The 17,301-nt window shown below is 38.2% G+C and overlaps 1 protein-coding gene across 3 annotated transcripts in view; it reads right to left on the bottom strand.

Annotated features, from left to right (window-relative positions):
* Positions 1-764: 764 nt before the first annotated feature.
* SNX9 (sorting nexin 9) overlaps positions 765-17,301 on the bottom strand; it is a 61,090-nt gene continuing 44,553 nt past the window's right edge. For all 3 annotated transcript variants that reach the window (XM_040059669.2, XM_040059668.2, XM_040059670.2), the window contains exons 12-18: positions 15,764-15,867; positions 12,917-12,994; positions 8,140-8,216; positions 7,092-7,181; positions 5,612-5,726; positions 4,081-4,172; positions 765-2,797 (exon numbers count right to left, since the gene is read on the bottom strand). In XM_040059669.2, the coding sequence (XP_039915603.1) occupies positions 2,750-2,797; positions 4,081-4,172; positions 5,612-5,726; positions 7,092-7,181; positions 8,140-8,216; positions 12,917-12,994; positions 15,764-15,867 (604 nt within the window). In that variant the 3' untranslated portion in view covers positions 765-2,749. The remainder of the gene's footprint in view (positions 2,798-4,080; positions 4,173-5,611; positions 5,727-7,091; positions 7,182-8,139; positions 8,217-12,916; positions 12,995-15,763; positions 15,868-17,301) is intronic.

The following is a 17,301-nucleotide window of genomic DNA, read 5'->3' on the forward strand; positions in this document are numbered from 1 at the left end:
GTTGGATTAATTGCAAACAAGAAATGCAGTTTGCCTTCCTCTCTGTATGGCTACATTTTTATTTTTAAAAAATGGATGCAGTTGCAGTAACGGAATAAGCAATCAAAGTATAAAGCTAAACCAAACAGCTTGGCAGTTGATGTCTTTTAGGAAGTCACTGGGCTAATGCCAGTGTTTGGATCTCCCTGGAAGGAAAACATAAGCCAGGAAACAGTAGTAAGGCTAGATGCTACAGACACTAATTATTCAGCTAGGACAAACAAAACACAGGAGAACACTGCTATTAACTTGCTATTTCTATTTTATAACTACATCTTTAGTGTGCACATTTTCTGTTGCCCCCAACTCTTGCAATTAAACTATGCCACTATTCATGTCTAATTTAAAAAACAAATATCAAAGACAATCAAATTTCTATTCTGGGTCAACACCATGCTGACACAAAGCCAGGAATACACAGTAGCACTGTGCTCTACTACTTATTTGCAGTCAGGAGGGTTCCATCAACCACGAGCTGGACTGACCTGAATAAAGAAAGCTTACAACATATGCGTAGCCTTTGCTGGTTTGCAGTCACTAGCACTATTATAGCATCCAGTTGGGATGCCTGCTTGATGGAAGACACATGGATGCTTCCTCATTCCTCAGCTGGCCCGTGTGTAAGCTGGTGAAAAGCTACAGGGAGGATTTGCCTCATACTGCATTCACCCTGTTAAAAACCAACATGATGATTTCAAAGAAAAAGATAAACTAGTCTGGTAGATATACATAAATATTTATTATCAGTTTGACTTCATTTTACTAGAAATCTTTAAACAGTTTTCCTTTTTTAAAATTTTTTTGCCAAAATGTTGTATCTGACACAGTTGCTACTATCATAGCTTCCCTGCACTGGGAATGCAGAGCTTACACGTAAGATTCCAAAACAATCTATTCAAGATAAAGAGCTTTCAACTTTAGTGCATATGGAGCTATTTAAGGATTGGTAAAAAGAACCCCCTTCCCCCTCCCAAATAAAGAGTCTGTTACAAAGAGATTTCATTACCAAAAAGTGAATATACAAATGCTAAAAAAATGCTGGCTTGAAAAAGTGATTTCAGAATTTACTGTACACATTGTAACAATTTATTATATAAGCTGCTTCTACATGCAAGCAGATCTTACATTTGGTGTAAAACATTTATACACATTCTTTACAATTTGTACATATTTAAACGGCTGTATCAAACAACACTGCGCTATGGAATTTTGGAAGCAAACAACTAAAATTGGGAGGAGAAAAAGACAAGGTTTATAAAAGGTGAACAAAACTCATGACACTGAGAAGCATCTAGACTTAGGCTTAGTCTTGTTTGGTTTGGTTTCAGGTTATTCAGGCAGACCCAGATTTTCCTTCTAGCACAGAAAAGTAACACCAATGCAAAACAGAGTAAGGCAACTATTGAACCAGCAGACTATACCCGTCACTTAGAATGGCTTATTGGTAATTTTTTTTTTTTTTTTAACTAAAATATTTACTTTCTAGGCACATTTTAGCAAAAACTGCATTTTGGCTTTCCTGCTTGCCTATGGCAAGAAATTAATTACTGTACTTGGTGCCCATTGTGAACACAGTTGGTGTTGGCTTTTTTGGTTTGATTCTGTGAAAAGCCAAGGCCTTAAATGGTATTTCAGTAGTATGGAAGAGGATACTTAGTCACTTGATAAAAGATGATGATCAAAGAACAGAGTTTGTGTGATAACTAATGATGTTATTCAGTACTTTTGTCACCTTTGAGTTTGCATTAGAAGGCAACAAAAGTTAACCTGAACCAACAGCACACCATACTACTACACAAAGACCTGAGCTTAGCTGGAATTTGGGGACGTCTACTGGTTGGGGTTAGATGTGGCAGTGTCCCCTCTGCTGAAACACTACAAACTGTCAGAGGGGAAGCTGGCCCTGTACAGCACTGAGAAACACCAGTGCCTCATGGCATAACATTGGGGGTGTCAAAGTGCTGGTATGGAAAACTGTTTTTCACACTTTCCTGAATGGCTCGTTGCTTGTTTGTACTTTGTCTTCTTACACAGTGCATAGTAAAAAAGTGAGCCTGACATAAGCTCTGAGGTGGTGCGCCACAAGAACAAGATGTAGGTAGAAGGAAAAAGAAGAGAGGGGAGAAAGATTTATATTTACCAGAAGTCATACTGGGAGCAGGATGCCATGGCTGCATATGGGAAGCAAAACTTAAGAACAAAGAGTTCATTCAGGAGATTATCACAAACACGTGCCAGAAACATACATGAATATAATTCCTCCTGGTTACTGAATTGCTGGAGAGCTTGACTGAATATAATGAGTATTAGCTCATTTTCTTAAGTTTGCTTTCCCACTTAAAAAAAAAAAGGTACAAACGTGTCACTCTGGTGTTGATCCAGAGTTTTTGGAAGATAAACAAGTCTTCGTGAAATCCATGGCAACATACCAGTTTGATAATTTAGATCCCTATTACTCACAGCATTACCTAGCTGTTTTTATTTAAATAATGATACAAATGGGAGAGCTTTCAAGACAGGAGAGCCTTATTGTAAGATTTAGGCTGATAAAGTAAAATTTTAAATAATACTTTTGTACAACTGATTCTCATTGGTTTGGGGTTTTTTTTGGGATTTCTTTTTGCAAAGGCTAACATATTTTTATTAGCATTGCCCCCACATCAGAAAAGCACTTTGGAGTTGTTCTTTATTGTTGAATACTCCTTCTTCTCTACATCACAGGAAAGCGGCTGAGTGCCTGCCTCAGCTTCTGTGCAATCTGAAACAAAGAAACAGAAGATATTAAATATGTAATCACTTTATACTGTGCAGAAATATGATGGCAGGCTAAGAAATTAGGTATTCCCTTGTGATGAAAAACTGCAGGCATTACTGCAGGTTTTGTGTATGCAGGACTCTCAGAACATTCTGTTATAAAGACTTCTCGTATATACACTTTGTGCCTTGTTAACTTGGTACTTTCACTGCTTCAGTTGTGTTGGAGAAAGGATTGTAGGCAGGGCTGCTATTCTACCTGTGTTTATCTAGCACAGCACTGCACCAGAGAGCTACAGGAACAAAGCCAGATTTTCCAGGAAACCCAGCTCCCTGCTGAAGCAAGGCTGAAACATCAGAACAGAGTTCCTGTGCACTCTCCAGTTCTCACGGTAGCCATGACCCCACATGTACTGAGGGAGAGCGGATTGCTACAAGAAAACTGGTGAGGCTGCAACCAGAAGGATCAAAATAGACTGGACAAGAGGCTGAAGGAAGGTAAGGGGAAACCTAAGCCTAAGCCCACCAGATGTGTTAAGGAACCTACAGTTGTCACCCACTAAAGATAACTCTGAAGCTCTGCTGGCAACTTTTACAGCTGTGGAGGGGCACCAGTTACTTATGAGACTCCTTTTACTGATAGAAGTCAGGCTCCAGCACGTTCAAACTCTAATGTTTTATCAGCATATCACGTTAGAAAACTTGTTCTTGGTTTATTTTTAAAAAATCATAAGGAATACATGCATGAGAACACTGTTAAATATGAATTACAGTGGTAGGGAGAGTGCTCAGATTTAACATATTTAATGTCACCTGAAACGTTCCTGTCCCTCTTGCCCCACACATGTATACATCAGGCTTTAAATCACAAAAGCTTCCCTTCTCACTCCCATCCTACGGGAGGAAGGTCTTGTTGAAATGTTTTATTGTTCTGTTCAGTGCAGCAGGCCTTGCTTACTGCACATCGGAGAACTAAAATTCTTTGTAACCTTAGCACTGGCATAGGGGGGAAAAAAAAGTCAAGCTATCAACAATATGGTTGCTGAACAGTGGTTTTTAGTTCTACTAGGTTTATTGTAACAATCATGTACATAGGACAGTGTCTATAGGAAAATATTACTTTAACTCTTTCTTTCAGTTTTCAGGTTTTTTTACAATTCCTTTTACAATTTTTTGTACAATTCTTCCAAATGTGCTTTTTGGGAGCATGGATTAAACCCTGTATTTCCTGTAAAAGTAGCAGCACAGTACATGCCAAGCAAACAGTGCTGAAGCCCTGTCCCTCACCGTTTCATAGAACTGTGCCTGCTGCTCCAGATAGAGACGAATGACGCTGTTGTAGTCATAGATCCGGTTACTGTGGAAGTGATTCATCTCAGCTGCAATCAGACCCAGGAGAGAAATTATTTAACAGAAGCATTTATAATTAGGAACAGTTTCACTCAGTTCAAGTTAGTTACTCTGCAGCAAGCTCAGTGTCCAGACCTGCCAGCACAGTTACTGTTCTCATGCTTCCAAAACCTGCTCTTCCTGCACCACTCAAATTATAACGGAACTGTTTGTCAGATTCGTAGGGGGTCAATTACACACCAATCTGGACACTTCCTGGACAGAGCCAGGTTCTTGTATTACAAAACTCAGGTGCACAAAGACTCAATAAAAATACAAGCAGGATTTTCTTCTACTGAGGTAACTATTCCTTCCGGAAGGGTTTCCAACAGAATTTTGGCTAGGACATTCAGATTTCCAATGGTATGGATATCAAATTGTAAGCCACAGCTGTAAATATTTAGCTAAAAAAAGAAAAAAATAAGGCGGGGGAGAACAAAAAAAGATACAACCAGTCGTGTGTGACCCATTCTGACTTAGGCTGTTTCAATAGATACCTGAGAAACAGTATTACTGAATCTGTAACATCTTACACCAATCTCTACATCTCTTCTCAGGTAACACCTTACGGAGGAAAGAAGTTAAATATATTTTGGGATATCAGTGGAAGGAAAAGAAATATTCTGTGTTGTAAAAGTCATCCTAGAGGTCTCTTCCACAATTACCACACATAAAACACAATCCTCTTGCGTCACTGTGACTAAGAAGCGGGGGGGGAGTTTTCTTGGTTGTTTATAAAATCAATTTTGTGTGCTGCTCTGACTTTGTTACATAATATATCGAGTACTCTTGGCTTTAAATCATCTAAAAATGATGCAACTCCCTCAGCAATGAGTAATCTCATTGAAGTCAGTAACAGGATGCACTTAATGGCTTGATATCCTGCAGGATTGAGCCCTGACTCCTCACTTCCCCAGTTTTTCTAGTGTGGTGTGCTACACCATGTATTTACAACACCTCTAACCTAAAGAGGAAAAAATTCATTCAAAAAACGTCCAGGAAATAAAGATCTTATCTAAAAGGACATGAATCTCAGCTGGGAAATGGATTATGTCTGATGAAACTAAAAGTCAGAGAAACAATTCTGCTCATGACGACCTGCTTCTTGCACAGGGTCCATGCTTTTAATTTGAGACATTATCAATTCCAACCCAAAGAATCAACCTGGGGTAGTTGTTCTGGGGTTTTTAAATTGAATTTACAAAACATGTCTTTTGCAATACCAATGTGAGATTAAAAAAAAAAAAAGGGGGGAAGGCAAAATAACTGCAACTTAGAAAAATCTAAGCAGGTCACAAAAAAGCCCCCACAAACAACCCGCAGCCAGGTTTTATTCCTGGCAGCAGCAGATTTTCTTTCAAAGTATGCTGCTTAACAGAAGTTCTTCAGAAGTCTACAACACTGCCATTTAGCTGAAAATTTGGTTTACCTTGTAGTGCATAAGCCATGGTGCTCACACGTTTCACCATGTTCTGTTTGTCTTGTGGTGTTATTTTACTGGTTGCAACTAACTTGTCACTTTCCTTCACTCTTTCTATTGCTCCCTGTAGAAACCAAATGCAGAAAGGTTAAAGAGTAGTCAAATTAGGGGTCTTCATAGTAATCTAAAATGTCACTAGCTACATTTTGAGTTTTCATTCAGTACGCATATGTACACAAAATGATTGATTCTGTCTACTCATATTTCCATCCAAAGTTTGTTATTTCACTTTACTGCTTCCAAGAGTCCTTGCAAAAAAGGACTTCAGTCACTGAGTAAATTGAGCTTGATACAGGCAGTAATATACAATGATTTACACAAAAAGGACAAATGGAACAAATTTCAAATTACAGATGACCAAAAACTGACATCCAAAAGCCTGTAGAACCTTACTTTCACATTTTACAAGATGAGGCAAGATAAAACTGTTTTTTAGGGGAATACAACTGATTGCATTGTATAGCCATTGATTCAGGAAAATCCTTGAGTCACACATAAATAACAAGCATATAAAGATATGCCTCCCCTACACAACGTATTTGTGCCAAACAACATGCAAGAGAATCTATTTACATGTCTGTTGGCAGCAGGCTTATGTTTCAAGTTTTAAAAACATTTCTTCTCCTTTTATGGTATTTTCCCCCAATGATTCTGTGGAATGAGGGACTGTAAGTGTCCTGAAGAAAGAACACACAAATCTGATATTTGTTCTTGTTCTATACATTTAACACTTCAAGGGACCAAAATCCCCAACCCCACATAACTGTGCACTTGTTTTAATACTTCACAATATTTAGCTTCCTGAATTACATTGCAGCAGACACATGATCAAGAGGAAAACTCTATGACCAAAAAAAAAAAAAAAAAGGCAGAATATCCAAAACTATACACTACGGCTTTTGCATTACAGAGAACAAAGTGGTTGGGTTCTGTTGCTGGTATTTTCTTGGTTTTTTCTTCCCCCCAGAAATATTAGAGCTTAGCTCTGGTGTCTGGTTTTTGATATTAAAGAAACTCCTATGCAGTGCATGATTATTTATCACATATCAGCAAGCCAGCCATGCAAGTGTACACAAGTTTTCCTACAATACTCGTATGGTTTTATTATCAACTGTCACACAAGGCTCAAATATTACGAATTTACATCAACTGCTATTCACTCCACTGGGATATGAAGTCAATCTGAAGAAAATCATGAACTTTCTGCTGTTCTACTATAGCAGAAAGTCATGATATTCTTGAGACAAACTCTAGCTTTTCTTCCCTCTAAATACTTCTTATTTCAAAAATCAACACAGCAGTTTCACAGAAACTGCCAGTGTTTCAGCAGCAGGGGCCAGGCTGCTGCACAAATGCAGGGTACCATACCACCACTTTTGCTGCTGTCCCCACTGCCCAGCTCTTCACAAAAGAAAGGCTCTTCACATACCTTATGAGCTGCTATGATGTCAGGGAAGCAACCAAGAAATCCCTTATATTCATGATTTGTTTCCATCAAAAAGTGAAGATCTTTCTTTGGCTAACAAAGAAAGCATAAGCATTAGTAAAAGTATCTGTGGCAAATTAACCTCACAGAAAAGAAACTGTGATGCTAAGAAAGAGCAAAGGGGAAAAAAGGGAAGGAAACAACCGAAAAAATGCAAACCAAAATATTAATTGTTTATGCAAGTTTTTCATATATGCAAAGGTTTTTTTAAAAAATAGAAGCTTTTTAGAGGTAGGCACTGTGCATCATTGTGCAGATGCCTCTGTTCTTTGTTTCATTTAACACTAGCTCATGAAGTGAGAGGTTTTGCCTTAAGTTTCCACCTAAGAAGAGTTTCCAGTACAGTCTCTCATAACATATACAAATAGGTACATGCACAGGTGCATCTCCTTAGTTATCAGTGTGGAAAGGTTTTTTAAGAACTTTTAGATTCAGCCTTAAGCTAAAGAGGATCTGCATTTTGGAGACTTAAAGCATAACATGCTAAACAGCAATGTATGTCTTGAATACCAATCAAGGTTTATTTACACCACATTTTTACTGAAGCAGGCAACAGAACAGGTTTGATACACAGGTATCAAATCCCCACATGGAGCAATAGCAAAATGTGGATCCTGTAGACATTTGGGGAATGCAGAGGGAAGGCAGAAACTCTGTCCTTGACTAAATATCATTCTTTTGTATCAGTTATGAAGACAGTTCACAGACATCAGAAAATGAGCATGTTTAAAGAACAAACAATCATTTTAGTAATTTAGAAACCAGAATGTTGGCTTTCTGACCAACAGAAATGCCCTCTCATCAGATTTCCCCTGAGCTGACACAGAGTAGAAAAGAAGATGAAAATGCATTTAAAAGTGTTAATAGCAATTTCATGTAACTGGTCTATAGCAGTATGCTTTAATCGAAGAGGAAAAAAGAAAAGTCAGAAGTAATCCAAATAGATGATATGTTTGTACACACTATGCCATTGCATTTGTAATACTCCTACCTGATCTGCTACAAGACTGGCAATTTCTTCATAAGTTTTTCCTGCTTCTGTTATTGCTCCATTGAGATCAGATTCTCCTAGAAGTAAACATCGGTGTTCAAATTACAATAGGTCAATTGCAACAAGAAACTTGCCTTGATTCAAGGCAAATTTATAAAATAGCCTATTTACAATAATAAATGCCTAGCCATCCTTTTATAACCAGCAGAAATAAAGAATTAAAAAAAAAAAAAATGAGGAAAACTGAAGGTCCTGTAGAAAATTAATGTTCTACCACTGTACTTAATTTCACATTTAGTAATTTTATGCAGTTTAAATACACAAGTATTCCTCCACATGGGGCAACAGGAAGTCTACCAGGATGGAAAGGAAGGAAGAATGAGGAGGGTTACAAAAGATAGACTGACAAAGCTGATGTACTACTAGCCCTGAGCTCTCTGACAGTCCTGGACCATAACTGTTCAAAGGTCAGAGAAGCAAAAGGAGGCTCAAGTAACTTCTTTCCTTGACAACAAGACTTCTGATCCTTTAGGGAACTCTTAGATAATATTTTCAAGCTCTGTAAAAATCACTGGTTTTCAGAGTGACTTTCTAACTTTCATCCTCAAATGAAACAGATCAAAGGGCCCTACAATCTATGCGTAACAATACAGACATCACCATAAATCCTAAGCTAGACAACACCACAAGCACTCATAACACTGTATTACTAACAGGACAGGCTACGTGGGACAAAGATGGAAACAAGCCTTACATTCTTGTATGTTTCATGCCACTTCACCTTCCCATCCATGTTAGCTTGTCCAAAGCATGTAGTCAACAGTACAGAAAGCAAATTGAGGTAGAGAGTAGAAAGGGGAAGGTACAGTTTGCAGGTATCAAACTTCAGTTTAAGAAAAAAATAATTTTCTTATGCTTTCAGCACGTCTTGATATTAGGCAGTGGTTAGTCTTTATGAACATTTTGATTTTATTCTACAGATATTAATCAGTGACTTACTTGGAAAGTACCAAAGATTACATTAATGATTAATCTGAACATTTAAGTGTCTTGTTTTACTACAATGTATGGTCTAATCTACATTAGAGATTTATTACACAGGATTCCTTCCTTTAGCACGTCCCAAACAAAACAAGGAAATGACTGAATGCTGCTTCAGTTCTATCAATCAATTCCTACTTTCCATTAGACTGGTTTCATAAAGCCAAAAAGCTGTGAGGCAAGGTCCTAAGAACTAGTAAGTTCAGTAACACAAACACTGCTAAACAAATCATTATTTTTCTCCTATTTGGGTCTGTTAGAATAAAATAAAAATAAACCCCACACTAATTCCCATTTTGAGATTCAAGAGGTACACAATTCATAAGATATCCTCACCTTTTTGTAAAATAATTAAGAAAAAAAAAAAAAAATTGGAGGGCAATCAATTTTATTATTTCATGCTTAGGTCTTAATTATTTTCAGTACTTCAGAATTCTTTTGTCTGCTCCTTGAAGTAACTGCTGCTTAGGCAACTGATCCCTAGATTTTGGGATAAAACATGGTGTGGCTTCAGAGTCAGAAGCCAGGTTGGTCTAGATGTTGTCATTCATTTTATAATGCCACAAAAGATGGTAACTTTCCCTATCGGGGGGGGGGGGGGGGGGGGGGGGGGGGGGGGGTGTGTGGAAAGAGGAAGAGGGAAGAGTATGTATATTTAAGGTGACTAAGTACAACAAAATCCTCCCCTTCTGTGCTGAGCTCACTCAAGGAACCTTCACATATCAGAGCTTCAAAGGATCTAGACAAACTTCCCAACACCAATCCTCTTATTCTCAGCATTCTCCGCTTCTGAGCCAATGCAAAGGTGGGAACTGCTTTAACTCAGGCTGTGAAAGCTGAGTTGGGTCCCAGTGCAAGAATACAGCAGGATGTCAGAGGTTCTTCAATCAATGGAATAGCAGAAGGCCCCAAATGTTGCTAACATTTATAACAAAATTATTTAAGTGTTCAGTACTTATATCCCCAGAAGCAACAGAGAGGGCCTAAAAGCACTGACTGAAGGTAGCTATAAAAAGAGCAATTAAAATGGCCAGTAATATTCCACAGATATTTCAACCCAACCACAAGGAGAAACAGATATTTTCATTGGTTTACAGGCTGCATATTGTCATAAGGAGACGAAGAAGGATGTAAAACTATGAGGAGCCTTTTGGAGATGTTTAATAGAACATCTCTGAGCAGTTCAACCGCTTGGTAAATGCCAGTGATAATCATTTCAGAAGGAATACACCAGACATATTGGGGGAACTAATACTCCAAGTCTTGACCGGGACAGACAAATTTTTTTGTCAAGAAGTATTTTTGTTTTCTTTTCTTTCAAAGTATATTTTAATATAACTCAGCAGGAAAAGTCACCAAGTTTGATGTACTAGCAGCAAATACTTGCAGCAAAGCTTTTCTTGATAAGCACACCTGAAACTGATACGTTCAGCACACAAGCAGCTTGTAAAGCAGGATTTGCCTGTTGCTACCTGACAGGAGAGTGAAACTTGCATGTAACTGCCTAACAGAAGTCCTGAGGGGTGATGTAGGATTAGGAGATCTTACCATGCTTGAATGGCATACCAGTCATTCACATTTTCTTAATATAATGGAAAGACTCCTCTGGATTTGGTGCCTCAAAAGAGAAGCCATGTTATTTAAGGCTGTGTTAACCTTAGAGTATCCTGTGATACAGTAACACAAGCTGCAGGACGCTTCCAGGCATGTTCTGGTACCGTCCAATGTGCGTTTTTTGATCATGTTGGCAAAGTGCACATTCTTGGAACCAACTGGAGAGTACATAAGCCCACAGCCAAGTTAAATCAGGATCTCTCAGTGTGTCCTTAACAGTTTTAAAGCTACCCTTGCCTCTGCAAATACTGGGGACAGATCCCTAACACACACTAGGGCCGGCAACGAATAGATAAGGCTCATTCTGTAGACAAAAAGAGCTAGAGTAAGTCAGATTAACAAGTGTATCTTGCCCGGTGCAATCTTAAATATTTTAGGATAGAAATTAGAAGAGAAGGCAGTAGGCACCACCACATATAAGGCTTTGAAGAGCAAGCAGGCATCACTGATGAAAGTGGTAAGGACAGTAGAGCAGCAGGCAGGACAGAGTGAGAGAAGCAGTGATGAAGCCATTTAAAGCCACATCCGCATTGTACTTGCTCTCTCTTCCTGGGATCTCAAATTAAAAAGCAAATAATCCCATATATTATTAAACTGGAAATAATACAGGGTACAAGTTATTGAAAGAGCAAAATATATGGAATCAAGGCAAAGGCATCTGTAGGAAGGGCACTTTTCTCAACAAGATACAGGTGCAACCACCTATGACTGGGCAAAGAGCAAAGACAGACATGCTTGCCTTGTTCCCAAACTATGATGGGATCTATTTTTTCATACCATTCAAAGATGCTGGAAATCAAATTGAAGTTTTCCTTTCTAAGGCTGATTTGCAATTTTGTACCCTAGCTTTATGACATACCGTTTTCCCTTCACTCTGCCAAAAGAATGTGCCCAAGCAATTTTCAGTCCCTTCTCAAGACTTCTTGCTACAGATTTTATCCAGGCAGGATTTACAGTTTTCTAACCCATGCTAAGAATACATTACCATGCAAATCCCCTACTTCATTCTCACATCCAAAAGTGACTTTTTAGGCAATATGGTATGCTCAATTCTAACTAAGCAGTCATCCTGTTGAAGTACAGGACACAGATGAGAAAAAACTATGGGGACAATGGCTATCTCCAATACTTCCAGCAGCAGAGAATCTGTGCTTCAGAAGGTTGCATTTTGGTACATTGTTTATAGGGAAAAATGTTCTAAGATTATAAAGCAAGAGACAGATGAGTAGTCAGAGTAAGTACTGGTCAATTAAAATTTCTAAGATGGAAACATTTCAGGAAGCTTCTATGCAATAACATTTAAAGTTTTAGAACACAGTAATTTTGCTATCAAGTCTAGAAAACAAACAAACAAACAAACAAAAACAACCCAAAACCTCAAACACCTTTGTAAGGAGAATCCCAGGGAAAACTGACTCAACAGGTACCCTCCGCATATGAGGAAATATTTTCCAGCTGTCTAGAAAACACCAATAGAGCTTAACATATGAAGGCAGAATTTTAAATTTGGTCTAAAGACTACATTTTAGGAATGAGCAATTGATACCTTTCCTTTCCCTCCCACAACTTCCACACCTAACATGACAGGCTCTTTTTTAGGGCTCTTGAAGGAAAAGCAAAGGAGAAGGACAAGAAAGGGCTACAGTAGCCAACCCTACAGCCCACTTAATGGATTACAAAACATTGTAATAAGTTTTCCAGCATGGTGTGGAGTTGTTGTATCATGAAGTCGAACAGTAGCTCTGTGACAGCTATTTTCAAGGCTGTGTTTCTCTCCTCTCCTTTTGATATCACAAAAATGCTACAGCATGTTTGGACAGTCAGGTCAGTGACCAGATTCTATATTAAGAAATCAAAGTAAATTCTTCCACCATCACTAACCCGCCACAAGATTACACAGTGAAAGAAGACAAGATTGCAGACTAAAACACAAAAACCCCGTAACATACACAGAAGGAAGGTTTTAGTATTTTTTCCAGAACCATGTTTGACATCTAAACCTCAAAGAGGAAAGCTTTAAGATTTTCAGGGGACAAAAAAAAAAAAAAAAAAAAAAAAAAAGAGCATGATGTGATTAAAATACCTCTTTTTAAGCAAAGAACAAATGAAGCTATAGAAGTACCTTGGTATCCACTAGTGCTGAAAACCAGTGCCAGGCTCTGCAATGCTTTTCCTATCTTCTGGTATTCCTTGGGTAGTGCTGAGAGTGGGAAAAGGATGAGGAAAAGAAGGGAGACAAAAGCAAAAACCCAACAAGGGTAAGTGAGACTAAATCTACATCATTTCCAAAGCTTGATGAAGTTGTCAAAAACAACTAGGTTTTACATTTTCTCTAGTGACACCTTCATAATTATATTCTTTACTCCCTCCCCTGCTACACATGTTCCAAAATTGGATAAGGCAATTGTAATCTGGATTCTTGAAAGGTACAAACAGTTGGGGAAACAGTGTGTGAATGCTATTTAAAAAAAAGTTAAATCTCATTGCATGTCTAGCTCAGTCCTCCTATGCATACAGTGAGATTTTTTACCCCCTCGCCACCACGGAGGAAGGAAGAGGGGGAAGTGCTGCAGTGTGATATGGAAAAAAGGTCTCCTTAATGTTTTAAGAGAGGACATTATTATACAGACACATAATACCTAAACTCTCCTCAGATCATAAATTTTATATTTAAAGGCACTAGAAACCAAGATTATCTAGGTATAAAAATTATGCAAGTATCTGAATTACAAAATTGGTTTTTATAATCTATTTATTGAACATGCATGCATAAATTGCTCTATCACAATTAAATCAATCAGCTGTGATTTATGAGTGCATTCATTATTAACACTTTGAACAGCACCACTCCAGAGACCTAAAAAGCAATCTGAAAAGCAAAAGCAATTTTTTATATGCTGCCTATGCTGGCAGAAAACAAACCCAAGTAGATATGGGTTTTGTTATCAAATATTTGTATTCAGAGGGTACGCTGCCCAGGCAAATAGAAGGGTTTTAGATGCTCTAGCATCCCACAGAATCTGATTTTTACAGAAGAACCCCTTTGTGTGGCATAAAAAACCACCACAAAACCCCCAAACCAACCCCTCCACCCCAACTACCTAATTTTATTGATTATCTTTGATCGAGCTCTTCTCCAGAAGTCAGATTGTTTATGATAACGGATATATCTTACAATACAATGTAATGTACAATGAATACAATTTAGAGTACTAGAATTCTGTTATCAGCTATTACACTGATACTGAATCTCCAGTGGAAACTTTAGTGAAGAATCTTTGGTTTCTTTGCACATGTATTTAAGAAGTTTCCACTCTCAGTCAGTTCAATTCTCACTGAATGAGGCATGTAACTATTGCTCAGGAAGTGCCCAAAATACTTCTGATTAAGAGTCAAGTCTAGAGCTGACAGGGAACTTAAAACCTAAGACACTACTAAAATTTTGCATGTTCCAGTTTAATAGTCTATTTTTTTGTATTCAATAGGAATGTCTGGAAAAGTAAAAGTTAAAATTCTTGACACAATCACAACTGTACTGCTGCATCTATGCTAACTAATTAATAGTTGTAAGTATTAGAAGAGTCATTCAGTATCTAAAGCACTAGTGTTGTAAGTTTAGGAGGTCTTTAGCTGTTAAAAACATACTGAATTTCTACTGTAAGGACAAGTCACAGCCAGCCCTTGGTTTGGTCATTGCTTCTGTAACTGCAAAGCAATGCTGGTTTTCTAGACTCATCTGAGGAACCTTATTCCTTCCCCTGTTCTCCACTTTCCCCTCAGTATAATTTGCTAGTGAAGCAAGATCTGTCCCATGTTAGAGCTCTGTCATGTGTTAGACTACTTTTGACCAGCAGGAGGGTCAGTGGTGAGTAGAAGGAAACCCTTTTATTCAAAGTTGGGAAATGTAAATAATTTAAAGTTAACATCCTATAGATACTGAAGTCTAATGTAATCACTTCCAGGAGAGATGGAGCTTCTACACTTCCCATTCTCTCTGGTCAGACCCATATATTCAGCTGTAGTGTTAGATTAGTAAGAGGCAAAAATATAACTCAGGAGATATATTTCAAGTTTTGGGGACAATGTTTTGGGTTTGTTTGTTTGTTTGTTTGGGTGTTTTTTGTTTTGGTTTGGTTTTGTGGGAGTTAAAAGGAGAGTAAAAAAATTAAGGAGCTTTATATGATAGGTCTTTGGTTGCCAGACACTACAGCCTGCCCTGAAGTGTTTCTTGTTATGATCCTCAGCTGTAGTACCTGCTTCCTTTCAATAGCTGCCTTGTGGTGGCCACAAACACTGAACACTGCTGTGGACTAGGAAATTAGAGCCCAGGCAGAGTCATAGGGACTTGGTGTGAAGTTCTGCAACCCTAAATATCTGTGGGAAGGAAGAGACAAGATAGGAAAAAAAAAAAAAAAAAAAAAAAAGAATTGGGCTGAAGATTGTTAGAATCAAGTTGGCTTTTCTTTTCTTTTTCTCTTAAACTAATTTCATCTTTAAATCACTCCTCCTAGCATGCAAGGATCCTAAATAAGGGGTTAATAAGATGTAATTATTTGAAAATATGATTTCATTGAATAAAAAGGTCTATTTTGCCCATGCCACTAAAATTTAAATAAATGATCAATATATGAGAACAGGTCCAACAAGGGCTTAGCTGCATTACTAGAATTATTTAAGTACTTTTAAACCTATGGGCAGGGAACAGATATTTCTGAGATAAAGAAAAAACCCCAAACAACCCAACACAAAGCCCCGCATCAAACATACTAACAAAAAACTTGCACAGTTTATACTCTTAGACTGAAAACAGCCAGAATGCCATACAATTCCCATGATAATTTAGGAGTTTCTTTAAAAATGTGCCTTGAATTATACATTTAAAAAAAAAAAAAAAAAAAAAAAGAAGAAGAAGAAGAAGAAGAGAGAAAAGCACCACAGAAATGTCTGCTGAGTTCAGAAGGACACTTACGCCCTGTACACCTCTTCCAGTGCTCTTGTCCCACTGTCAGCAGCTCTTTAACTCCATCATCCATTGCTTTGGTGAACCTACCCACTGCATCACATTTCTGTTCTCTGTGGCATTTCGAAAAAGCAAAGACAAAAAGCAGTTTAATAAATGCATAATGCTAACTTTAAACACAGTAACGGAATGTTTAGTAATGTCAACTAGATCTTAAAAAATATGAGAGATATAAATCAATTCCTTGAATTTTCTGCCATTTCACTGAATTTAGAACTCCCTTCTTTAAATACAGGCATTATTCATTCCATTTTTCCTCCTCTGTCAGACTCATAGACATGTGGCACTGGACCAGCACTCTTATTACAGTGTAATACAAGCAGTGAAATTCATGCAACAATGAAAAAATAAAAAGAAAATAACTGTATCAGATATTTTGTTAGAAGTCTAACATAGGTGAATAAAGAGTAAGATAGCAACTCTCTTGGGGAAACATATATGCATACTTTCATATTATATTGTCAAGACTATTGTGCTGAGCTGCACTATAGGGAGCAAAACCAAAAAAAATTGTGATGATCAAAAGAGAATTTTGAATTAGTATGTGCCTTTTAACCTCCCTTTAAGCATGTTCTCATGCAGCTATCAGAGTTTTCCATTAACACAGCACTGCATACATAGCAGTGATTTGAGGACTCTACAAAAGAAAACTAAACATGTATTTTATAATTTCCAACAAGATTTATTTAAACTGCAACAGATCTTACAAATGCTCTCAGCCAAAGGCTGCATGAGACAGCTGTCACAGCAAGGGCACACTGAGTGACTCCCCAGAGCCAGGGCAGCAGCTCCAGCTGTGGCCCAACAACCTAGAGGTTCCCACTTCCCCACCACCACTTCCTTCCTCAGCTGTTATAACTATAACACAGTTATTTGCATAAAACCAGCACCTGGGCTTTCTAAGAGGCCCTTGCTTTACTCCCCTTACCTCAGGAGCAAAACATCCTTTAATGTTAAGAACTTCATACTTTATGGTATTAAGATCACCAAAAAATTGCTCAGGACTCTCAAAATACTCACAAAACTGTCCAGTAAAGAACATTTTCATGCTGAAGACCCTAAGAGTTATTGAACAAACTGGTCTGTCTGCTTTGTAAGTGGAGTAATGGCTTTCAAGACTCACACACACTTTTAACAGCATTCCTACACACTAAAATATGTGGACATCCAAGGTGTTACAGCCACCCCTGCAGCTGCTTGGAAATAGGTCCCCAGCACTACTCCAGGCTGCCAGCCCCAGCCCAGGAACCCATATCCCTGGGGAGCATTCTACTTGGGCTGGTGTGCCCTGCCTGCTTGGCACAACCTTCAGCAGCCCACATGCTGGGCACCCCCTGCCAGGAGTGTGTATGTAGTACATTCCCTCTCCTGCACCCTGCCTGCAAAATCGTCCCTCTCATTCACCCCTTGAGCTTTTATGCCACTGGGATATACAGAAACCACAACACTTAGGCAAAGTGGACAAGGTTGAAATCACCATGGCTGAA

Source organism: Hirundo rustica, chromosome 3, assembly GCF_015227805.2.
Source record: "Hirundo rustica isolate bHirRus1 chromosome 3, bHirRus1.pri.v3, whole genome shotgun sequence".
NCBI lineage: Eukaryota > Metazoa > Chordata > Aves > Passeriformes > Hirundinidae > Hirundo > Hirundo rustica.